Raw genomic sequence first — 26448 nt, forward strand, 5'->3', positions numbered from 1 at the left:
GATTGAAACCTGAATCATTGATATCCATTGTACCGAGAAGTGATTGGGGATAATAAAAGGCAATGCTTCACAGACAACAGTGGCACAGCATCCTCCCACGAGATAGTGGGATGCTTTTAAGGCAGTGCTCAGGGGAAAATGCATAGCTGAATCGGTGGGTATTAGAGGTACTTTGTTACAGGAAGTCCTAGCAATGGAGCAAGAATTTGGAGGGGTGCAGAGGTGCAGACCTGGGGGACTAGACTGACCACAGACCTTACTAGACATCAAGGAAAGAGTGGCAGACAAATCAAGAGACAACAATCCCACACAAATTGCAACAGCTGTAACGTTGTATATTTGATAGAATGCATCTGCAACAAACGTTACGTGGGGATGACGACAAGAAAGGTCAAACAGAGAATATGTGAGCATCGCAGCACCATCCGCTGCAAGAAAAACGCAACGAGACTCACAGACCATTTCCTTGAAAAGAATCATACGCCCAACGACATGACAAGGACAGTGATTGAACAAATCCCTCCGGGTCCGAACCTGCACAAACGCCTGTTTGAGAAAGAGCAAAGATGGATATACAGGCTTTCCACCCATGTCACAGGATTGAATGATAATATTCCGTGGGCTAGTGTCATGTAAACTATCCATTTCTGATTTAACCCTTGCACAATATCTACGTGCATACCCTGTACTCATAACTATGTTCTGACATCCCCGATAATTAACCTAGGCACCTCCTACCCTTCCCCATTATTTTTTTGCTCTTATTATTTGCTAGAATTAGCAAATATACCTTGAACCACATCAGGTCCCTTATCTTGGCTACAATGTAAGCACTCTGCCTTCTGTCCATTCTACCGTTAAGATTAGATTATGCCCACCCCCCCTTTGGTCTTTCTACGGTTGAAATCTGTTTATGGCACTTTGATATTGCTGCTGTTTAATATGGTACCTGCAGCAGTCCCTTGACCTTTAAATAATTTTAACTGCCAGCGTTCCCATGATTCTGTTCATAATAACGTCCTCCGTTTCCTCAGCATACATGGAGAACAGAGTTGCTACGCAACGCAACGCATAGTCCTTCCTTCCTTGCGCTGCATTACGCACCGCGTCATCACGCGTGCGCCCAACCACGCCCTCCCCGGAAACCAGCCCGTCCTTACTTAACGTTATCGGGCGCATCTCAACCTTAGCGGGGAGGCATGGAGAGGCGAGTAGGTACTCGGCACTTGTACCATGCAGTAACTGTAAGTAACCTTTCTTGCACCTGGCCCGCCTTTGGATCTATTGACCACCCGCGAGCCTCGTGTTAAGACGATCTTTATTTTCCTCAACAGAATACGTTACATTACGTGGTTTTTCCTTCCCTCTGCCCCGTGAAGCCCGAAAGACCCATAATAGGAGTAAGCCCTATTTACCATGTGGACTTCATCTGTGTGGTTGATGTATGTTTGTCGGTTGTGAATGTATGTCTAAGTGAATAATGTCTCACGCCGTTATTTGATTCACGCTATTATTGCTGTGAGGAGCCGAGCCACGCACATCTAAACGATTGGGTGCTGTCGACTGTTGAAATAACGGCTTATTGATCACAGAGCACGCCGATATTGATATAGTATGCGTGTTCCAGCCGCAGGCAGGCTTTATATATTTCACATTAAGTGTGGACACCATCATTACGTATTGAATGATGTGTAGTCTTACACAGCACTACCGTTGGTAATATCTTCTGAATGGGATGTACAGTAAGCAAGCAGACACGTGAGAATCAGCACGGCACGACGTTACAGGCTTGTAACATATATATTCGTGACCTTTTTTCTTTTCTTCCACAGGTCTTTTTGCTTTTCTCACCCCCACTTGGGCGTGAAGATTTGACTACGACAGATGTTTGTCGGTAGCCTCAAGGAATCTAGGACTGGCAGGTCGTTAGTGTGTCCTGACCACCCACTTTCCTACTTTTGGTCCTGATGAAAACCCGGTAATCACATTCAACGGGTTGAAACATGTAGACCCCACACATAGTGATACACTTGGTCTTAATATACCTTTATTGTATCCACACACTTGATTTTAATATTGTTCAGTAACTTGCAAATAAACATTTTTTTCGCACAAGTATACCAGAACAATTTTTAACATTATTTTTTCTCACTTCTCACACACAAATACCCGCTCCACTGTAATTCAGGTGTCGCAGCACACCCTGATGGCACTCGGCTATCAGGGTGGACCCCGATGATGAAGCATGTCACCAACTAGGTTGGTGAGTGAGGGGTTTTTAAACAAAAGAAGGACTCTCTTCTTGTTGTAGTCATCCCATTCAGACTGTTTTCTTTAAACAGTTTCTGATGGTACTCCTCTTATGTTTTTGAAAACTTTGGACCTAGGGGACCAGGAGTACACTCCTTTCGCCTTTGCGAATTGCTCCCTTACTCTCTCTTTGTTTATTGACGCATTTAGGGCAACAGAGCTTCTCTCAGTTGAAGACTTTAGCTCTGAATTTTATCTACCACAGGGCAGTGATGATCTTAAGCACTGGGGTACTGGTATGTCAGAATCACGGCTTCATAGAAGATGTCAATATATTATTTTGTCATCGGGCACTGTCTGAGTCAGTATACTCGGTGTCCAAAGGGAAACAAGGCCTTAGCGAAGACCGGAGTCCTTGTCTAGGATAAGGAGTAATTTGGATTCAGGGTTTCTATAAGGGGTGAATGGTTTAAGCTGTTAGATGGAGTGGGCATTGTGTGAAAGGAATGGATGATGGTAAGGGCAGAGAGAGGGAAGGATGTGAGGCTTCTCTAGGTGTGAAGATGTAGGAGCTATTAGCGGAAGAGGCAGTCACATGCCTCTATAGGGCAATAAAGGAAGACATGCTTCAGCCCCTGGAAACCCTGGGGACACTTTGGGAGGAGGACTTGGGGATTCCCATACCCGAAGGTGATTAGACGAACATCCTAGAAAGGGTACCAAAGGTGTCCAATGCCTATTCAAATGAATCCATTATCATATCATACATAGGGCACACCTAACCCCAGGGCGCATCAATAAATTCGTCATTACAACCGGAGCGGCATGTCCGAGATGTGGGAAGGTAGGGACAGAGCTTATGCACATGAGGTGTAATTGCCCAATGCTGAATACTTACTGGGAAGAGGTAACAACAGTGGTGTCTGATGCCATTACAAGGGAGGTTCCCTGCTCTCCGGCTCATTGCTTGCTGAGCTGGTTCCCACACACCTCCAAGACTAAGGTCACAAGTACATTTCAGGACTTTGGTCTTTATATTGGCAAAGAGGAATATCACCAGACTTAGGAAGGCCCCCGGGGGTCAACGTATAATTACGTGGCGTAAGGAACTTGAGAGGTGGGCTGGATACAAAGGGTAGGTGGTGTTGAGAGAAGCTAGACGGGACATAGGCTTGTTAGATACGGCCCGAGCTTGGTAAACATTAGTGGGTTTCTTATAGGTCCCAGAACCCCTATCACAAGAGAGAACACTGGGGGAGGGGGTTGAGGGGGGAGGTAGGGGGGTTGTATCATCTGCCCGAGTCCCTCCCTAGAACTAAGCTATAAATGCAAGCTGCTTTCTGGTAGTATACATCCCACTGACTCTGCACATTGGTTTTTCCTGTTACATGTATGTACTCATGGGACAAATATGGATAGGCAACCTGGTGTATGCATTTCTAGTGGGCACGACTCATGGAGGGAAGGGAGAGTGGAGAGATCAGCTATTGATTTTTTGAGGAAGAATGTATAGACTTAAAGTACAGTGAGGCAACTGATGGCACAAATGCGATTGTGGTTTCATGATGATATAACACTCAATGAAATCTGTTTTTTTTTTATTTAAAAAGGGAGTTGGGGATTTGCAATTCCTGGTTTTGCAAGATAGTTGGGTTGGGGGAGGTCTCCACTAGTAGGGGATGTGCCTCTATGGGGAGGACAGGGGTGTGGGAGAAGCAGTGTAGGAGATCTGCATGAGGTGAGATGTCGGAGTCCGTATACTCAGTATCCCAAGGGAAATGTGGCCTCAGAGAAGATCAGAGTCCTTGTCTAGGATGAAGAGTTGTTTGGATTCGGCATTTCTATAATGGGTGAGTTGTTTAAGCTGTTACATAGGGGTGGGCATTGGGTGAAGGGAATGGATGGTGGTAAGGGCAGAGGGAGGGAAGGATAGAAGAGTAGTGAGGCTTCTGTATAAGTAGGGATGTAGGAGCTGTTGGCAGAAGAGATCTGTCTGCTGTTGACCAACTGAGCGCCAGAGTGTTTGCCTTGATGAGGAGGGAGGGTTCCAGAAAGAATCTCTTGCCATTGGGCATGGGTCTACAACCTTTTCTGTAATAAGAGCTACTTATTGTCGAAGATCACCCAGCGCTACTAATAATATTAGAGTTGCAGTAGTGACCGCACCAGGCAAGATTACTTAAGTAGCCACCCCTTTCATGATTACCAGCCATGGTCACTTCGGTGCAGTAATGTAAATAAAACTATAGCTTGAAAGGCCCTGGCACCAAGTAATACTATTACTAAGCCTTAAATATATTTTGTGAATCTAACTATTTTTCTCCAAACATCAGCTTATGAGTTCTGAATAGACACTCATTATAGTCTTGAATTAAAAATTTTAAATGTTGGTATACATATACAAGCCAAGCAGAAGCTTATAGTTTAGTAGACTGAGCTGGACACAGGAGGGCTCCTTACTGGCAGCTGAAGAGCTACCAGTAGCTCGTGAGCCATAGGGTATCTTTGCTATATTAGTGATGGTCACACTTGAGGAAGTTTATTTATGCTGCAGTTATGACAGAAGAAAAGGAAGTCCAGTTTATGGCCTCCATTTCTCCCACTGTGGCATTGGTCAGCGATTAGGGAGTTCCAGGTAGTCAAGGAGAAGTCAATACTTGAAAGTTTTGGCTACATTATTGGATAGGTTCATTGGGTATTTGTTCTTGAATGAGTTAGGGTCAGCTTTCAGAAGATAGATAGTTGGGTAATTTCAGGACATGGTGAGGGTGTTAGTAAGTTCTACAAGGTTAGGGATGACTTGGTCAGGTTCAGGAAGGGACTGGTGACTCTGTAGACAACCCAAAAGGGGTTAAGAATGTAGACTGCTTTCAATGGAAGGGTCCTCGTGGAGGATTGCTGTGTGCTATACCTGGGATTTGGCGATGTACCTACAGTCCTCAGGCTGGAGGGTCACAGAAGGTAGTTACGGGTGGTTACAGGCAGGGAAAAGCCCTGTCTTGTGTGATAAAAAGTGGCTCTATGGTGTGGTCGCTATGTTGTGTGAAAACTGAGGGTGGTGTGATTGTCCTTCATAGTGCTGTTTGGAAGTCGTTAAAAGCTCGAAGGTCTTTGTTTTTAGGTCTCGCGCCTGCGATGCATATGGCGAAGCCATTTGCCATCGCGCAGGCGCGATACTATTGCTGGCGGGTCTGCTTCCCAGGAGACAGCAGATGTCACGCGCACGCTGTGGAAAGCGATCGGCGCCGGCCGCGCGCGCGCGTTTCCCAATCTTCTGTCTCTCTGGGAAGCGCCGTGGCAGGCAGCTGAAGCGCGAGCCGCCTCAGGAGGGGGTCTGCGCGCGGCCGCCTCAGTAGGGGGGTCTGCGCGCGGCCTTGTTACACTCCCTTTCACTTGTGTGCACTGAAAGTGAAGCGAGGTGCGTTTATCCCGCAGGTAACGTCAGCAGCCGCGAGACCTCCAGCAACAAGTCTGCGGGGATTAACGAAGCCTCTCGGTCATTAGCGCCGGGTAAAAATATGCCTCCCCGGGAGGAAATCATGGCCGGGACTGCTCCAACATTTCACAATGAGCTTTGGCGGGTCCGAGATAGCTTGATAAATCATGGCCGGGACTCCTCACACATTTCACAATGAGCTCCCCAAGCAGCGCAGGGCTCCGTCGTGTCGTTTCGGGAAGCCAAGGGTGTGAACAAGAACGAGATCTGGGAATGCATATTGCAACTGCTTGACTTGCTCACTGATTCTGTGGTGGGTCAAACTATATTCCAGAATCTCTTGGATGGAGTCCTCATAATGCATTGTCTGGTCCTATGTACTCACAGTCCTGCATGCAGTGAGACCTATGCACCCATGAGTCCCAGACCCTTTGCTTTTCATCCCTGCGCACACCGCCATGCACATTCAGGCACTCGGGATTCAAACATACAAGCATGCAGACAACAAACCTACATCAACACACATACATCAACACACACCAGATTTGCTCACTTTATTGTATTGGGTGCAAAAGTTTTCTAAAGGCTTTGAAATCCTGCAGGCAGCAGCTATCTTCAAACACTACATAGCACCTAAGTAATATAATGTTGGTATGAGAATTACTGCAGCTTTGGGGTACACAGTTGTGGGAAAAATCCATGGATGTAATTAAATGCGAGGCTATTTCAGTGCGGTGCACTAAAGTAGTTATGTATTGTTGCATGTTCAATTCCTTATTAGTTATGCAAATGTTAATAATTTCCTGGCCGTACTTGGTTTGTGAGGGCGCGCCTGTGTATGTTATTGAGGGTTGACGTCAGTTTTCTTCGTGTAACTGTGCAGTTCTTCGATACTGATTTTGCACCCCTTGTGTTCTGTGAGGAGGTACTTTATTCCCATCGCTGCACTGTGCTTCAGCGTGCATTAGTTGCCCCCTTGACTTGTCCTCATTATTTCTTTGTTGGTGTTCTAGTCCTTTGGAGGAGGGAAGAATGGCTTCAGCAGGGGGTGGAGTGGCATGTTCTGCCTCTGAGCAAGGCATCGTTTACTTCCTTCTTCACAGCCTCCTTGACGCTGTCGGGAAGAGCTTTTTTTAGGTGACGCTTCCTGAAGGATTGAAGCACTGTATACTGTACTGCTTTTCTTTTCTTTCCGAGCACAGTGCTGATTCTTGGGGCATGTTTTTTTCATTGTTATATTGTGCATTTATATCTTCTCACTCCTGCTCCTCTTCTCCTGTGCATTTCTCCTATTCTACTTTCCTTCCACGTGGGAGATCCTTGAGTGCTTAATTTAGGTCTCGAGTGCAGCCAGACCGTTTCATCCATTGGTCTGTTATGTTAATGCTCGCATTTTCCTTACACCCACTACAGCATGAGGCAACTGGGCAGCCCACTGCAGCCATTGCTAACTTTACTGTGATTGACCCCTTCACAGAGGGCACATCTGCCCACAAAGTAGTTCCTTTCAGTGCTGTGGAGTACTATTGCACTAAGTGCTTGTAGAGACAAAAATAATATTATACACCTCAGCCATTTTTTTCTTACATTGACGAGGCTCCAGCAGCTTCCCAGTAACAGTTTTGAAAATAAAATACGCATTGACAGACCTATCCGCTTTGCCAACGCTTGTTTTAGGTCTCGTCTAGAGACCACTTTGCCTCGCCGCTTCTTGTTTTCTAGAAAATTCGTAATAAATATATACATAAATACAAATACTTTAGGTCAACTGTCTTTAACAGTTGGTCCGTTCAGGTGTTAGTCACAATTTCCTTCCCCCCACCATAGCATACAGCATGAGGCAGTGAGTCAGGCCACATCATCCACTGACTGTCCAGCACTGCGAGGGACGGCATTTTGCCTGATTACTTGTGCTCGGCCACCTGACAAGGGGTGCATTTCAGCGTCGGGGCTGGTGTACCTCTGCTGCTGGGCCACTCCTTTAGTTATATATATTTTTTATTCTTATTCAAGTGGGGGGCTTTTCACATTGGGAATAACAGTTACAACTAATTGTATGCATGCTAAGACCTGAGGTTTTGGCTTCCTTGGTGTTAGACGGGGACCCTGAGGGTCGGCCGGATACCGAGGGAGAGATCCCCGAGGGGGACCGTCTCCGGCGATTGTACAGACAAGTACCCTCCCTCCCCACAAACAGGCACCACACCAAGTCGAGTTCAAGGCTTTATATAAGGTTCTTAAGGCAAGGATATCAGCGATACAGGATAACTTGGACCCGGGGGTCCTCTCACTTCTAGTCTCTGTAGGGAAAGGGGGTAGCGGGACAGTCTTGGTACCGGATCGGTACAGGTAGTGGTAAAAGGCGAGCTCACAATCCTCGAGCTGGAGGGTCTGTGGATCGGGCCGCGGCAGCGCCAGCAGGCCAAGGTGATAGTCTCATACAGCAGAGGGCCGCGGCAGCGCCAGCAGGCCAAGTCGATGGTTTCACGAGGCAGAGGGCCGCGGCAGCGCCAGCAGGCCAAGACGATGGTTTCACGAGGCGGAGGGCCGCGGCAGCGCCAGCAGGCCAAGACGATGGTTTCACGAGGCAGAGGGCCGCGGCAGCGCCAGCAGGCCAAGACGATGGTTTCACGAGGCAGAGGGCCGCGGCAGCGCCAGCAGGCCAAGACGATGGTTTCACGAGGCAGAGGGCCGCGGCAGCGCCAGCAGGCCAAGACGATGGTTTCACGAGGCAGAGGGCCGCGGCAGCGCCAGCAGGCCAAGTCACGGATGAGTTCTTCTCGGGTCTCTCGACTCCAGGATACAACTCCCTTCCTGGTCTGGCCCTGCCCCAGTTATAGGTCTGGTCCCCTTTGATGTCCGGACCCTCGCGCCTGGGGGCCGGGAGGTCCGGGATGAGGGAGTCCAGACACCCAGCAGGGGGGTGGAGCCAGCGCCCAGGCGGCCTGGGGGTGATCGACACCTGGCGGAGGAGAGCCGTTGACGATTCCTTCTCCCATTGACTCGCCAAGTGGTCACTCTGCCTCCTGGGAGGATGGTGGGGCCGGCCGGGCCCGGGGTTAGGGTCGAGTTGAGGCCACGCGGCCTCGTGCTGCAGTGCCCCAAGATGGCGGCCGGGTCGATGTCGTGGGGTAGATGGTGACCCGGGCCAGCTGGGTCCGGAGCTGGTGTCTTGTAGTGGAGGGATTGCAGGGTACTTCGGGTGGTCGTTTGTGGACTCTGGTTGGGGATGCAGGGAGAGCCAGGGTCCTGGTCCCATTGCGGGGAGGGGGGACAGCTCGAACATGCGGCCTGTCCAACATGCGTCCCCCCCAGCTGAAGGCGGGGAGAGTCAGCCATCTTCCTGGGGACTCTCCTCGCTGAGGCGGAAAAAGCGTGACAGGCCGTCGGCGTTGGCGTGGTCCTGGCCTGGACGATGCTCCACCGTGAAGTCCATCCCCTGCAGGGAGATGGACCAGCGCAACAGCTTCGGGTTCTCACCCCGCATTTGCATCAGCCATTGCAGGGGTCGGTGGTCTGTTTGCACCCGGAAGTGGGTGCCGAAGAGGTATGGCCGGAGCTTCTTGAGTGCCCAGACTACGGCGAAGGCCTCCCTCTCAATGGTGCTCCAGCGCTGTTCTCGGGGCAAGAGGCGTCTGCTGATGAAGACCACCGGATGGTCGACCCCTTCGGTGTTGAGTTGGGAGAGGACGGCCCCCACACCATGATCGGAGGCGTCCGTCTGCACAATGAATTCCCGGCTGTAGTCGGGAGCCTGGAGCACGGGGGCCGTGCACATGGCGGTCTTTAGCTTCTCGAAGGCTGATTGGCAGTCCGGGGTCCAGTTGACGGTTTTGGGGCTCTTTTTGGAGGTGAGCTCTGTGAGGGGCCCCACGATGCTGCCATAGTCCTTCACGAACCGCCGGTAGTATCCGGTGAGCCCCAGGAAGGCCCGGACCTCCGTTTGGCTCGTAGGGGGTTGCCAGGCCTGGATGGCAGCAATCTTGAGTTGGAGAGGGGCCACCAGCCCGCTTCCCACTTGGTGTCCCAGGTAGGTCACGGACCCTTGGCCAACTTGGCACTTGCTGGCCTTGATGGTGAGCCCGGCTTGCTGGAGGGCGTGTAGAACCTCCCGCAGGTGGCGGAGGTGGTCGGTCCACTGGTGGCTGTACACAGCAATGTCGTCCAGGTAGGCGGCGCTGAAGTCCTCCAGGCCCGCCAGTACCTGGTTTACCAGCCGTTGGAACGTTGCCGGGGCGTTTTTCATGCCGAAGGGCATGACTTTAAAGTGGTAGTGCCCGTCTGGGGTAGAGAAGGCGGATCGTTCTTGGGCCCTAGGGGTGAGGCCGATCTGCCAGTAACCCGCTGTTAGGTCGAAGATGCTCAGGTAGCGGGCGGCCCCCATCCGGTCAATTAGCTCGTCTGCCCGGGGGATGGGATGAGCGTCGGTCCGGGTAACTGCATTCAGCCCTCGATAGTCCACGCAGAACCGGAGCTCAGGGGCAACGCCCGGGGCAGCTGCCTTGGGAACCAGGACGACCGGGCTCGCCCAGGGACTGTCCGAGGGTTCGATCACTCCTAGGGTCAGCATCTTGGACACCTCGGTCTGGATGCAGGCTCGTACCCGGTCTGGTACGCGGTATGCTCGGTGTCGAATAGGAGGGCTGTCCCCGGTGTCCACATCGTGGAGGCACCAGGGGGTGACTCCGGGGGTGAGGGAGAACAGGGAGGCGAACTGCCTCAGGAGCGTTTGGCAGTCTTGGCGTTGCTCCGGGGACAGGGCCTCGGAGAGCTGGACCCCTTCCACTGAGCCATCCTGCTCGAGGGCCCTCAGTAAGTCCGGAAGGGGTTCGGAGTCTTCTTCTGTCCCAGTATCGGTAGCCATCAGGAGGCTGAGTTCGGATCGCACAAAATGGGGTTTGAGCCTGTTGGCATGGAGGACCCGTAGGGGGTTCCGGGCAGTCTCCATGTCGATTAAATAGGTGACGGGCCCCTTGCGTTCGATTACCTTGAAGGGCCCGGACCATCTGTCTTGGAGGGCACAGGGCTCAACCGGGGACATCACCCAGACCTGTTGTCCAGGTTCGAACTCAATGGAGGACGTGTGCTGATCGTACCACCTCTTCATGTCCTCCTGACTGGCCTCGAGGTTGGCTTTGGCGGTGTCTCGGAACCGCCGGGTCTGGTTGCGGAGAGCCAGGAGATACCGGTAGATGTCCGGGGGAGTTTTCTGGGGAGGCTGCTCCCAACCTTCCTTGACTAGGCTGAGGGGGCCCCGGACGGGGTGCCCGTACAGTAGTTCAAAGGGGCTGAAGCCGAGGGACTTCTGCGGGACCTCCCGATAGGCAAACAGGAGGCATGGAAGCAGTACGTCCCACTGGCGTCGAAGGGGTTCTTCTAGACCCATAATCATCCCCTTGAGGGTGCGGTTGAATCTCTCGACCAGTCCGTTTCCTTGCGGGTGATAGGGGGTCGTGAATTTGTAGGTGACCCCGCATTGCTGCCAGAGGGACTTCATATATCTGGAGATAAAGTTCGTGCCCCTGTCACTGACGACCTCCCGGGGGAACCCCACCCGGGAGAAGATCCCCATCAGGGCCCGGCCCACCACGGGGGCCGTCACAGTCCGAAGAGGGATGGCCTCGGGATAGCGGGTGGCGTGGTCTACAAGGACCAGGATGAACCGGTGTCCTTGGGCTGTTCGAGGGTCGAGGGGCCCCACAATGTCTATTCCCACTCGTTCAAACGGGGTGGTGACGACAGGAAAGGGTTGTAATGGTGCTTTGATTTTTCGGCCACTTTTTCCGCTGGCCTGGCAGGTGGGGCAGGCCTTGCAGTGGTTGGTGACATCCTTCCGCATGTGGGGCCAGAAAAAATGGGTCACCAGGCGGTCGTAGGTTTTATCCTGCCCCAGGTGTCCGGCAAGGGGGACATCGTGGGCTAAGTTCAGGAGGAAGTCTCGGAAGCGAAGGGGCACCACCAGCACCCGACTGGCCCCTAGTTCTGCAATTTTCTGCTCGCTGTAGAGCAGGTCTTGGTCCCAGTAGATCCAGTGGGCCCCCGAGGTATCCCCGGTGCTCTGGGCCAGGGCTTGCTGCCGGAGTCCTTCGAGAGAAGGACAGGTTTTTTGCTCGGCCCGGAATTGTTCCTGCGTGGGGCCTCCCTCCTGTCGCCATTGTGCCAGGTCAGGGACGTCCTGAAGCTGGTCGGGTCCTTCTTCGGTTTGGGTCAAGGGAATGGCTTCTGGGGCGGCCTCCTCTGGGATGAGCGCGGGAGGAGGTTCTGGCCACTCGGGCTCTTCTGGGCTGGGGACCGCGCGGGCGGTCATGGACCGGGTCGTGACGCAGACCCATTCGGGGAGGCCAAGCATCCCCAGGTGCTCCCTCCGTTCGACAGCTGCCCAGGGAGAGCTTTCAAGGTCGTTTCCTAGGAGGCAGTCCACGGGGGCATCATCGCGGACAGTTACTTTTAACATCCCTGTTACTCCTCCCCACTCGAAGGGGACGCAGGCCATGTGGCATAGGCTTTCGGAGTTGTCGGCTGATCGAACAGGGCAAAGAATGTTCGGCAAGATTTGGTCTGGAGTGACGAGGTGGCGTCGGACCGCCGTTACACTGGCCCCGGTGTCGCGGAGGGCTTCCGCCCGGCGACCATTGATGTTAACCCATTGACCGTACTTCTGTGTGTTGGCGGGAAGGGGGGCCCGCGGAACCATGTCTCTCTCCCCTAAGCAGACCAGTGCCATGGCGGCGGGTGCCCATTCCGAGGGATCGGTCTCGTACTCCTCTTGGTCTTCCGGGATTATTTCTTCCCCTAGGGCCGCCGCTGCAACTTGGCGGGGAGTCGTGTTCGGATTCTTTGGGCAGTTGGGATCACTGGCGTAGTGGCCGGGTCGCTGGCACCTGTGGCACGTAATGTTGGCCCGGAAACCGGCCCGGACGGCAGGGCTTCCCCGGCCAACCGGGGTCGAGGGGTTTCTGGGGGGTGACGAGGGGCCGGGGTCTCTCCCCCGACCCTGACTTCCTCCTCCCCCTCGGGGGCGATACGATCTGGATACTTCGCTGGGTGCGCTCCGGCCAACTCGGGTGCTTTCCCACCGGTCGGCTTCGGCGGCGAGTTGTCGAGGGTCGGTTAGCTTGCTGTCCAGGAGGTGTTGCCGGAGCTCCACGAAGCAGTTGTTCGACAGGTGTTCCCATACGATAAGGTCAAAGAGTTGTTCGTAGGTGGTTACTTTGTTGCCCTTGATCCACCCCTCGAAGGCTCGGCTAAAAAAGTTCACGTACTCCACCCAAGTTGTACCCGGAATCCGGTTGCAGTCGCGGAACCGTTGGCGGTACATCTCAGGTGTGAGCCCGTATCGAGTGAGGAGGGCGGCCTTCATGTGGTCGTAGGAGGTCATTAGCTGGTCCGGGAGTTGCAGCAGGGCGTCCCGCCCTTCGTTGACAAACCTCCCCCATAATCCGGCTCCCCAATCGCTTCGGGGAATCCGGTGGGAGGTCATTGCCACCTCATAGGCTTTAAACCACTGCTGGATATCATCGTTCTTGTGGTATTCCCGGATGACATCTTTGGGGATGTGAACCTTGGGCTCGGTCGAGGCAGACGGGGTCGGTCGTTCGGGGAGCCCGAGGTCTTTATTCTGTTTCTGAATCTCCAGTGCTTTGAGATTGCGCTCATGTTCGTACTCTAGTCTCTTTTCCTCTAGCTCCCTCTGTCTTTGCTTGTCTTCCCGCTCTTCCCTGAGCCGTAAGTGTTCCAGGGTTATTTTTTGTTCTGCCAGCTTGAGTTCCCCATCCAAGCGAAGTCGGGCAAGTTCTAATTCGTGGAGTCTGGTTTTTTCTCTTTCTCGGATCTCTTCCAGGGAGAGATCCGCTCTTTCTTTAGTTGGTGCGGGGCTCGTTTCGGTTGTTTGTGTTCGGGGTACGGCCGTACCCGTTTCTGCCCAAGCTTCTAGGGCTCGTTTGAAGTCTTCCTTTGTGCTAAGACCTGTGGTTGGAAGTCCAAGTTCTATGCAATATTGCTTCAGTTCCCGGTGGTTGTAGTCTTCCAATTTTTCCATCTGAAATTTTTCCGTTGTTCCGCTCTCTATTGACATGGTTGTTGTGTGTGGTGGGGCGAGTGACTTTCTGTACGATTATGCGTAGGTTCGGATCCCGTCGCTGGCCACCAATGTTAGACGGGGACCCTGAGGGTCGGCCGGATACCGAGGGAGAGATCCCCGAGGGGGACCGTCTCCGGCGATCGTACAGACAAGTACCCTCCCTCCCCACAAACAGGCACCACACCAAGTCGAGTTCAAGGCTTTATATAAGGTTCTTAAGGCAAGGATATCAGCGATACAGGATAACTTGGACCCGGGGGTCCTCTCACTTCTAGTCTCTGTAGGGAAAGGGGGTAGCGGGACAGTCTTGGTACCGGATCGGTACAGGTAGTGGTAAAAGGCGAGCTCACAATCCTCGAGCTGGAGGGTCTGTGGATCGGGCCGCGGCAGCGCCAGCAGGCCAAGGTGATAGTCTCATACAGCAGAGGGCCGCGGCAGCGCCAGCAGGCCAAGTCGATGGTTTCACGAGGCAGAGGGCCGCGGCAGCGCCAGCAGGCCAAGACGATGGTTTCACGAGGCGGAGGGCCGCGGCAGCGCCAGCAGGCCAAGACGATGGTTTCACGAGGCAGAGGGCCGCGGCAGCGCCAGCAGGCCAAGACGATGGTTTCACGAGGCAGAGGGCCGCGGCAGCGCCAGCAGGCCAAGACGATGGTTTCACGAGGCAGAGGGCCGCGGCAGCGTCAGCAGGCCAAGTCACGGATGAGTTCTTCTCGGGTCTCTCGACTCCAGGATACAACTCCCTTCCTGGTCTGGCCCTGCCCCAGTTATAGGTCTGGTCCCCTTTGATGTCCGGACCCTCGCGCCTGGGGGCCGGGAGGTCCGGGATGAGGGAGTCCAGACACCCAGCAGGGGGGTGGAGCCAGCGCCCAGGCGGCCTGGGGTGATCGACACCTGGCGGAGGAGAGCCGTTGACGATTCCTTCTCCCATTGACTCGCCAAGTGGTCACTCTGCCTCCTGGGAGGATGGTGGGGCCGGCCGGGCCCGGGGTTAGGGTCGAGTTGAGGCCACGCGGCCTCGTGCTGCAGTGCCCCAAGATGGCGGCCGGGTCGATGTCGTGGGGTAGATGGTGACCCGGGCCAGCTGGGTCCGGAGCTGGTGTCTTGTAGTGGAGGGATTGCAGGGTACTTCGGGTGGTCGTTTGTGGACTCTGGTTGGGGATGCAGGGAGAGCCAGGGTCCTGGTCCCATTGCGGGGAGGGGGGACAGCTCGAACATGCGGCCTGTCCAACACTTGGCAATGCTTGTGATTATTTATTTAGTCAACTACTAGACAGTGCAAAAACTTAGAGTGGGCTTAGAACAGGATCCTTGGTTAACATTGGATGGCATTATTGTCACTCATTTGCTTTCTTGTTATTTGATGGCTTGCTTTCCCATTCCTCTGTTTATCCCTCCTTTGGAGCATAGCCTTTTTGTGACCCTTATGGTTGGTTGACTTGTATTCTTCCCCTGCTCACATTTAGGGAACTACATTTTAGGGCTCGTCCTATTAATCGCGCAAGCGAAAATAAGACGAGAGTATTGAGGGCAAAACAAGCTCTGAAACCACCAGGCGGATTACATCGAGTGCATGTGCTCGTGAACGCGCTTACCATTTGCTCCCGAGCCGCCTGCCTCCGAGAGTTTCACTTCAAAGGGATCCACTCCCCCGCCTTTGCACTTTTCACGGCTGCCAGGCCGTGTCTCGCATTTCTCTCCCCCCCCTACAACATTCTTTATCTACTCCGCATATGCTTTACCTTCCCTCGCTCGCTCCCCCCCAGGCTCTTTTATCTACTTGTTCCTATTGCTGTCACAACATGCTTTTCTGCAACATTCAGCATGTGATTTGCGCTTTCACTTTCCAAACAGCCGGTCACTTCCGTCACATGTTTTTTTAACTAACTCATTTTATCTTTCTCCCACTCCTTCCGAGATGTTGTTTATTTATTTATTTTTAATTAAAAAAGTGCCAGATCTGCTAATAATTACAGATGTTGAGCCATCGCCAAGGCTCGAACACTGGTCCCCAGCTCCACAGTTCTCTCTTCTCTCTCCATGCTTGTTCTTTTTAAATTCAGTTGGGAGCACTTCACTTCACTTCCCATGCTCGCTAACACAGCAACACTGTCCTGTCCTTACTACATAGTGCCTTTGTAATGATGAGTGTGGGGGAGTCTCATGCTCCTTACAGTTGAATGAGGCATGCCTTTCGCCTTCCTATGCCTTGTTATGCTCCTCCCGCACTTTTCTTATTTGTTTATTTTACCTACGGCAGTGCTAACACTGCAGCAGAGCGCATGCACACACTACTTAAAAGACACATTAAACATAGATTGTGGAGGTGCTAAGTGGAGTCGCCCACTCAACAGATATGCTCAGGTCAGTTAAATTGTTGTAAGTTTCCAGCAGCTGAAACGTAGAGTGACCTCACAAACAGGCAGCTTCAGAACTTCCACTGTAAAATGCGGCTGCGCTTGAATTACTTGTTTATTTTTCTTTACTTTCTCAGGCTTTTTTAATTAAATATCGTCAGAAGGAAAAGAAGCTGGCATTAGCCCCAGTGTGGTGTGAATGTCCTTTCTTATATTAAAGATGCTGCTGGCCACCTGTCTCGGGTCCCACTGGCAGAACTGGGAGGGAAGGTGCCGCAGCTCTCATACCCAAGTGTGCTCCGAAGTGCGTGAACAGAGCTGCTGGGAGACAGGAACACACTGACAGAGCGAGGAAGTGGCCTGATGTAAAATGAAGTGCTTGGCCAGCAGATTTCAAGGAACTCAGACGAGAAAGTACATTCTTTCGGTACTTCCTATTTGGCTTTCAAGAAGCTACACGAGAGCCGGTTAAAGGTTGCTCAGAATGCCAAGGGTCCCGGAATTGACACAGTACAGTCTTCAATCTCGGACATCCCTGGTCTAACGCCCCAAACACCCCACATAGCACCCATAGCCTCCTAAAAGCCACCTGTTTGTTGCAGAATAGCTGTACGCAGGGCCATAGACTGCAGATGGTACTTGGCTCTCCGAGCTCTGCCCTCTGTTAGACTCGTTTTTTTGTGCCTTTCTGCCCCCTGTTAGACTGGTTTTTGTGCCCATCTGCCCTCTGTTAGACTAGTTTTTCCCTTTTTTTTCTGCCCTTCTGCCCCCTGTTAGACTCGTTTTTTTGGGCCCTTTTGCCCTCTGGTAGACTCGTTTTTCCCTTGTTTTTCTGCCCTTCTGCCCTCTGTTAGACTCGCTTTTTGTGCCTTTCTACCCTCTGCATCGCCACATCATCACTCAGCGCTACCCCAGCATCACTCGGCGCTACCCCAGCATCACCCAGCACCACCACATTATCACTCAGCACCACCACATTATCACTCAGCACCACCACATTATCACTCAGCACCACCACATTATCACCACATTATCACCACAGCACCACTCAGCACCACCACAGCACCACTCAGCACCACCCCATTATCACTCCGCGCCACCCCAGCATCATTCAGCACCACCACAGCACCACTCAGCACCACCACAGCAGCACAACAGCACCACCACAGCAGCACAACAGCATCACTCAGCACCACCACAGCATCACTCAGCACCACCACAGCATCACTCAGCACCACCACATTATCACTTGGCACCACCACAGCACCACTCGGCACCTCCACAGCACCACTCAGCACCACCAAAGCATCACTCAGCGCCACCAAAGCATCACTCAGCGCCACCAAAGCATCACTCAGCACCACCAAAGCACCACTCAGCGCCACCACAGCGCCACCTCAGCACCACTCAGCGCCACCTCAGCACCACTCAGCACCACCTCAGCACCACTCAGCGCCACCTCAGCACCACTCAGCGCCACCACAGCACCACTCGGCACCACTCGGCACCACTCGGCACCACTCGGCACCACCCCAGCACCACCCCAGCACCACCCCAGCACCACCCCAGCACCACCCCAGCACCACCCCAGCACCACCCCAGCACCACTCAGCACCAATCAGCACCACCCCAGCACCACCCCAGCACCAATCAGCACCACCACAGCACCACCCAGCACCACCACAGGACCACCACAGCACCACTCAGAACCACCACAGCACCACCCCAGCACCACTCAGCACCACCCCAGCACCACTCAGCACCACCCCAGCACCACTCAGCACCACCCCAGCACCACTCAGCACCACCCCAGCACCACTCAGCACCACCCCAGCACCACTCAGCACCACCCCAGCACCACCCCAGCACCACTCAGCACCATCCCAGCATCACTCAGCACCACCACAGCATCACTCAGCACCACCACAGCACCACTCAGCACCACCACAGCACCACTCAGAACCACCACAGCATCACTCAGCACCATCCCAGCACCACTCAGAACCACCCCAGCATCACTCAGCACCACCACAGCACCACCCCAGCATCACTCAGCACCACCCCAGCATCACTCAGCACCACCCCAGCACCACCCCAGCACCACTCAGCACCACCCCAGCACCACCCCAGCACCACCCCAGCACCACCCCAGCACCACCCCAGCACCACCCCAGCACCACCCCAGCACCACCCCAGCACCACCCCAGCACCACCCCAGCACCACTCAGCACCACCCCAGCACCACTCAGCACCACCACAGCATCACTCCGCGCCACCCCAGCATCAATCTGCGCAACCATTCAACAACAACTGTTTCAAATATGTTCTCTCAATGTATCCAGCTTTATCACAAATGTCACCAAAAGATGTTAATATTTCACTTCTGTTCTTGGATTTTCGTCACAATAAAATACACTGAACATAATCTTCACAAAAGTTATTTACAAAAGTTTAAGCTATTGCCATTATAAATTACAATCACTTTTATTTAAGTATTAATTATTTAAAAAAATTAAGCCATTGTTTTTTTATTATCAATACATCTAAGTCACGTAAATACAACATATGTTGCATTACAAATGCTATAGGTGTCACATTTGCGAAAGTTATAACTATTGGCATTGTAAACGACAAAGCTATTAATTTAGCCATTTTCAAAACCAACACATAAATAAAAAAAAATGTCATTTACAAGACCAATAGCTCAAACTTTCCTAATGCGAGACCTATTGCATTGCAAATGCTTGTTTATTGTGGTTGGCAAGCCTAAATAGACTTATTTAGGAGCTAGGGTGGGCCTATCTAATCATTCTTACCAGTGGGGAGCAAGAAATTGGTGGAAGTCGCAGACCAACCACAGATAAGTGAAGAGCAGCGCCGAAGTAGAATCAAACGCCTAGTCTTTATTGAGAGTGGTGTGCAGTAGGAAGAACTATAGTAATAGAGGATGCAGTGTAACACATTTTCTTCTTGTAGTGGCCTCCTCGAGCCAGACAGCAATCCATAGTTGGTGATCTTATAGTACTTTTATTGATGCAGGAGGTTGATTTTCTTCTATTGGTGCTCTTCTGTCGTTAGGTTGGGTGTTTGGGCAGGTCTTTTTTCTGCTGTTCTTCCCTTGGGCCTGACTGTGCCGTCACTTCCTAGAGAGAAGAGGCCTGAGCATTAGTAGTCTTTTTGTTGTTTCAGTGTGGGTAGTTTCCTGTCCTGTCTGTTTCGAAGCTGGATGCCACAATTAGTATGAAGTTCCAACAGTCACTCCTTCCTCTATTTTTGTGTTGGGGAGTAAATTGGGGACTGGTGGAGGTACTGGTCCTGAAATTTGTCCCAGAAACCCTTCCCTTTCCCAGGTATTAGACCCCTTGCTCACTAGGTGACATGATTAATGTCAAGCCTAGGGGCGGGGTAAGGAGGTGTGGAGTTATGCAGTGTTAAAAGCTCAATAAAGACCTCAGTTCTTGGGCTTTAAGTACTTTCTTAATTGCTTTTGAAAACTCATGGAATATTAGAACATTAAATAAAGAGCTTATGTTGTGCCCGTAAAGATATTCCTTCTATTAAACAGTTGGATATACTCCAGACCGGTTAGGGAAACTGGAACACTGATCTAGTCCAAATGGTATGACCAGGATCTCCAAGACGTGAAACTAAGCACCAACTAAATAGTCTAAAATTAAGTGTTAAATGCTCAGAAAACCTCTAATTTGCATAAACTTTTGGAGAAATAAACAATGTATCTTTTCAGAAACTAGTGGTTATAGGATTTGTTATGTCAAAATTGTGGGAAAGAAAGGAGTAGCTGAAGCTTTTATGAAGGAGGGGCAGCATTAAGTTGTTGAAGTACAAATGCCTTTGTAAAGAAGTCACACAGAAAAGTACTGACGCAATCCTTTGCCAGGGATCAAACTAAACGGGAATAAAGAGAAGTGCTGGTGTGTTGGTCAATTTAAGAATTGTAAACATGAATTTCACACCTCCTGGTGTATTGTTTAACCCTGCTAACTAATAGAGCGACTCGAAACGTATTCTTTAACATGTGTATAAGCTTGGAGAGTACTCTGTGCAAGGGCAAAAAAATCCTCTATTTAAGTTAATTAAGTTCCTCCTAAATGGTCGGTAAAAAAAGTAACCGAAAAGGAGAGTCCTGCATGCCAGCGCTGGAAATCGGCCAGGATGAGTGGTATTATAGATTTCTATGCATTAAACTTGAGATGACTGCTGGTCATTCAATGCCTGATTGCATTTCACAGACATCTTGTATTTGGTTTTTGAGTATCCAGCTGGTTCTTAAAGCTTACAGCCAGCTGCCATGAGGCTACATGTAAAAAACAAAAATCCCAAAGAATTGCAATAGCGAGGTTAAGGGCCTGAAACCAAAATTAAACAACATAAGAGATACTGCAGACCGTGGGGTTGGGAAACTCCAGGTCATTCGTTTGAGAGCAGAGTGAAAAGAGTGGAGAGCCACACTCGGTGAGACAGTAATTCAGAGCTGTGGGTAGCTGTGCCTCTAGGGCAGGGTTCTCCAAAGTCGGTCCTGGAGGGCCGGGTCCATGTCAGATTGTTAAAAACATTTAATTAGAGACAGGGCCAATAGAAGTATGCTGCAGGAGAGAGCCAAATTATGTGACAGAGTTGACTCAACTATGCTGCAAGAAATGGCAAATTGTGCGGGTTAAGGCAGCGGGTTTTATGAGAGTATTAGTTCATTCTGTTGTCATTTCCACTCATATAACACTGTTTTAGCAAAGGTTTCACCTCATTAGTACCACTTTAACACTCAAATACATCAATAAGCTTCTTGAAGATGACCAGTCAACCCTCAGGAAGGGCCTTTCACTGCACAGTAATACATGTTTCTGCATTTTTAATGGCCTTTGTTCTGCTTGAACTTGAAACATTTTTGTTTTTAAATCTGCAAATTCGGCAGCAGATTATGGAATAAGTGCCAAATGCTGCAAATCATAATTCCAGTTGCCCTGGCTATAGATTTGAAAGAAAGCCTGCTCTTTTTATTTACAAATGACGAGGCAGTTAATACCACTAGGTGGCATAAGATACTACATCTGCTATGTCTTCTCATCCCCTGCAGGACATTTTTAGGTCCGTTTACAGCACAGATGACTCCATTGTATATTGTTATAAATACTTTATAGAATGGGCTGTGGTCCCCGAGAGAAGTATTCTCCCCTCACCTCCTGATATTTGCTGTTTGGTGTATTATTCATCTAATAAGGAGGGCCTGCACTGAAATGCATGAGGGTCTATTTGACATTTCAAACTTATACTGAATCATCACACATTAAATTGTATATACATCATAGATGCATTGATACAGAAAGTAGACGGTTCTCTTTTTTCTTTTTTTTTTCACAGCAACAGGCGTTTCAAATTTGTCACCTCAAATTACAAGCCACACCGTGGCTTTGCCAAGGTTTGTTTTATACGTAGAATAGGGTGCTCGTCACACGGAGGGCTTTCTGAAGTTGTTAACCAAGGGCCCTCAAAACACCTGACCTGCCTGGTCAACATTACTGAATGCTATCAAAAAAATATAGATGGATCATTGGATCAACACTGCCTCTATCCACTTATATGCTTAAATTATCCATGCTTTGGGAGCTTCCCTCAGCTTGTCTGAGTTAGGGCCAGCACATTCATTTTGGTACAGGTCTGAGAGTGCAGTGTGTTTGGTCTGTCCAAAGGTTTAGCTTGCAAAAGCAAGAGAGAACTAGGTTGGATAGTGACACAATGTCAGGTCCAGCCAGAGGTGGCATTTTCAAGGGAAGTTTAATGAGCACGGCCTTCAATGTCGGGTGCTACCCATGAGGTTAAAACATTATAAAGCGTGTGCCGCAGTTCCTGGGCAAGAAAGTTCCCAGCAGTTTTGAAAACCAGCACTGGTCAAGGGTCCACGGATGAGTCTGGGTTTTGCTGTCTGAGAGTAGCTTAACAAAGGTGGCTTTAGACAGCGTGTGAAATACTGAAAATACATGCGATGTTCTTGCAAATCTAGGAATTTTGATCGCTATTTCTAAGGACACAGCGAGGTAAAAATCTGGTTCCCTACAGATCTGACTCACTTAGACTTGCAAAACGTCCACACTCAACATGAACGGGCGTTGAGAAGATTCGCTTGACTTGGTATGCAAGCTCACCGATTGGTCTGGTGGTGAAACCCAAGTGTGCATGTCAGTTTGGCCGGTCTAAGACTGCTGGCCAATCTGACATGCGTCCTTAAGTTCAGCTACCATTCCTCGTGCCAGTCCCTGCCCTGTTAACCTGGCCCGCCCACTCTAAGCTCGTGTCTACTGCCAGATAGCAAAAAAAAAGTGATAATACATTTGTTTCATTATCATTTTATTTTTTGTTTTCTGGCTATTTGCAGGGAGGGGGAGGTCGACGCTCCTCGCTGATGACTGTATCTATGGGTTCAAGCTCGTTGGAGCAACCTGGGCCTTTCTATTACTATCCACCCTTTGTCCTGAAAACCAGTTGCATGCAGGCTATTTTGTAAAGCAATAGACTTCAGGTGGCCAGTTTTCTCCTGCATCTCAGTAAGGCTGTCCTAGGGATTCCCAGCAATGAATAGGGCAATCCGAGATGCGATTAGCACGCTTGGCACTGTCTTGTCGAAAGAAAATAATGGACCTTCACTTTCGCAATCGCTTTCTGTTATGTGGGTCTGTATTGTACTCCTATTTGTATGTGGTATTTCTGGAGCCGAAAGGCAGTGGAGCGCTGTACGTGGTCAAAGCCCAGCATAAAGTCAGTTGAGTGACAGGAGAGAGAGCTTGTCTTTTTAACACAGCAGGGGGCAACTCTTCCGTTGTGGCGGAGGAGCGTCACCCCACTAGGTGGCAGCAGATTTAAACAGATGAAGAATAAAATGATGATAAACCAATTTTATTATCATTCTATTTTTCTTCGTACCTGCAGGCTGCCAGCGAGCCATGTCACAGGGAGGGGTGGGGTCATGCAATCTGTGTGCAACAGTGGGGAGGAGGAGTGATGGGCACCACTAATTGTGCATGATAGTTTGGCCAGCAGTCTTAGGCTGGCCAAACCGACATGCCCGCTCAGAATTTCTCCACCCGGGTGTGGTGTACAGCCAGGTGAAGAAAAGCCACAGGCTCCCAGGCATTGTCTGAGCGGAAAACTAGGCCACTCAGACCAATCCCAGGGCTTCTCTCAGGGCGGGAAAAGAATTCCCAGCATGAGAGCAGCATCAGGATTGCCACCTGGGAGCCTGCGCAGTGTGCACCAGCCTTGCAGTTGAGGATGGGAGAGGAGCAATACGGCGGGTATGTATAGTTTTTATATGGATTTATTTTTTATGTCATTATTTTTGTATCCCCCCTCCCTCGCCACCCCACCACTGCCGATCCAGAGTAGCCGCTACTGTAAGGGAGGTACCTGGTTGCCCCTCTCATTAACGTCTGTCTTCCCTTTCCTCACAGGCCGTCCACAAGGCTGTGCTCAGTATTGATGAAAAAGGCACCGAGGCAGCAGCAGCCACTGCTCTGGAGATGATGCCAATGTGTCTGCCTCCAACTGTAAAATTCGACAGGCCTTTCCTGCTGGTGATTCATCACAGCACAACTGACAGCAACCTTTTCATTGGGAAAATCGTGAACCCCACTGCAAAATAATTACAGGTGTCCTGTGCCTTCGAACCATGTTTCTCCTGCCTTCTAGGAACACATTTTGCACTGATTTGCTGCCAGTTAGGGGGGCAGAGGGTTATATTTTGTATTCAAGTATTGTCACTTCCCTCTGTTTTCTTCAGCCACGATCTTCAGGTTTCGGTATTACATTTTCCTTGTACTTTGATTACTTTTGTTTTTTTAACAAGAATCGTCACAATTTACAATACACAAACAGTGTTCTGGGAAAAAAACTATGACCTACGTATTCTAACATATAGTTTGTATATATTTAGTCAACCTGAGTCCCAAACGAGGGGTATTTCTAACTCCACCTTCTACAGCAGGGACACCAGTTTATCACTTTTTTTCTGTTTTCAACTGGAACTAGCTTATTCCTCCTTCTCCATGCATGAGTAACATTAATTTTATCAAACACCCTAAAATTGAATGTTAATCACTGACCAATTTTAATGTACTGCTGCAAAGTGCATATATGAAGGTATGTTTAGCACCACCCTCACCAAATCAAAAACTAGAGGCAAAGCGAGATTGAATGATTTGCGAGAAACTGAGATGGTCCCGCCAGTCTAGCACATGGTCCTTCTCTCACCCTTACGAAAGACAGCAAAGCAAATGGGGTGGAGGTTGCATGATTGTTGCTAACTTTCCCCCAACTGATGTGCATGCATGTTTAATTTGACCAATGTCTACTTGACGTTTGTTGGAAAAATAAATACCAAAGTCCAGTCGTCCCAAATCAAAGCAGCACACTAACAGGGTTGCCTTTGACTTTAAGTGAGAAAATGAATTGATGCTTGAAGCTTTGCAGGGCACGCGGTCTCTGTATTTGTAGTGGTGTTTGACACATCACAGTACTGGTACCTACAGCCTGAGATCCTAGGATGGTGTGCAGCTGACCAGGAAGCATGTGTAAAACCCTAAACTAGGAGGTGGCGCATTGTCTGAGACAGGGCAGTGTGTTTGCTGCTACCCTTAATGACATTAAAGGCACTATAGAATACACACTTTCAGTCCAGCTAAAAAGCTTTCTTTTTGACTGTCTTTTGATTGGCCACTTCTTTACTTTTAAGCCCATTGTCGATCCCACAGTAGGTTGGTATATGTTTTACTTTAAAAATAAGATGATTATGAAAAGCATTATAGAGTATACCACAGCATTTAATACATTAATGTAGCCTTATAGCCCTTTGCAGAGGGCTATACCGACTATTAAAGGCCCTCTCCAGCGTTAAAGGCCCAAGCCGAAGGCGAGGGCCTTTAACAAGGGAGAGGGACTTTAATAGCCAGTATAGCCCAGCTACGAAGGGCTATAAGGCTATTAGAACATTCTGCCACTAGAGGGCAGAATGTTCTAACAAAAAAAAAAAAAAAGCCTCATGGGAGCGTGAGGGGATTGGAATCCCCTCAGGCTCCCTTATGACTTTGTTCACAGCCTGAGCTGTGAACAAAGAAGCATTGGAATGTTGGTGCTCCAGGCTTATACCAGCCAATATAAGCCCCGAGCACTCCATTGTTTTCAATGGAGCTCCCAACATTCCAATGTTCTAATTCTGAATAAAAAATCTATATGAATGTCATTAATTGAAAGCATACATCCATTACTAACTTTAATACAATCTTAGTTGACACTATGGCATCTTACTGGAAGGCTGTGAAATCTCAGGTAAGTAGCGCCAATGGTCCAATCTAAGTTTCTGATAGTACATTCCTGTAAATCTCTAGTAAGTCTTCCTGATCAAAAGTTGTATCACCAACTGGTACTGTACAGTACAAAAAGGACTAGATAGCAAGTACTAGGACATTTTATAGTGACATGTAATTTAGACCCGCCCACAAATAGCCTGTCGTCCTTATAAGACTATTGCTTTACAGTAGAAAACCTCTTTTTCAATTTTTTTTACATGTCATTCCTGCATCTAACGCTTTTGATCCACATTGCCCCTCAATATTAACCTTTTACTGGGTATTTGTTCAATCCACAATTCTACAAATCCATCTCTTGCCATGCCTACATACATCGACCTTCCATCATTAAGAGTATTTGACTTTAATATTACGTTAACCTTGGATTTTCTTGATTCCTCCAAGTGGCCTCAGAGTAAAATACATGTTCGGACTTCAATCAGTTCCTGGGTTTTTCTCCTTTTGCAAATGCTATGTTTTATCTTTATATCAAATGTACCTTGTGCCTTGAATTTGAATGAAACAATTTGGAGAAAATAGGATATAAATAAAATATTTTTCATCACTTATGGTTTGCCTTCTTCATAAACGGAGCTGTTCAATACCTATTGTATACCTCCATATGTAGATATTGGTTATGTTTCACATCTTTCCAACTATAAATTAAAATGTCTAACAACTAAAAACATGTTTTATTTATTCCTGTTTGTAAATGGAATTCCAAATGCAAGGCTGATTTCTGTTTTTAGGTTTAAAAGAAATTATATTTCCTAACTACAATGTCCTTGTAACCTTTGTTTTTTTTCTGTGAATTTCTAAGGTTTTTTAATTTTTTTTAATTACTAACATATATATATATCTCCCAGCTACATTCATACAAAGAGTACAGCACTCGTGGGAGACTTCTGAACCCGGATTTACTGGCACAGAACACACAAAGGACACATTTGTTATTCTGCCAATAATATATATAAT

At 49.7% G+C, this 26448-nt stretch overlaps 1 protein-coding gene across 1 annotated transcript in view; it reads left to right on the plus strand.

Moving 5' to 3' along the window:
- The window catches only part of LOC144762964 (alpha-1-antiproteinase-like), a 91674-nt gene extending 65634 nt beyond the window's left edge, over positions 1–26040 (plus strand). Inside the window, exon 4 of the mRNA XM_078648277.1 lies at positions 23581–26040. Within this exon, the coding sequence (XP_078504403.1) occupies positions 23581–23772 (192 nt within the window). The 3' untranslated portion in view covers positions 23773–26040. The remainder of the gene's footprint in view (positions 1–23580) is intronic.
- Positions 26041–26448: the final 408 nt, after the last annotated feature.

Source organism: Lissotriton helveticus, chromosome 6 (genome assembly GCF_964261635.1).
Source record: "Lissotriton helveticus chromosome 6, aLisHel1.1, whole genome shotgun sequence".
Taxonomy (NCBI): Eukaryota; Metazoa; Chordata; class Amphibia; order Caudata; family Salamandridae; genus Lissotriton; species Lissotriton helveticus.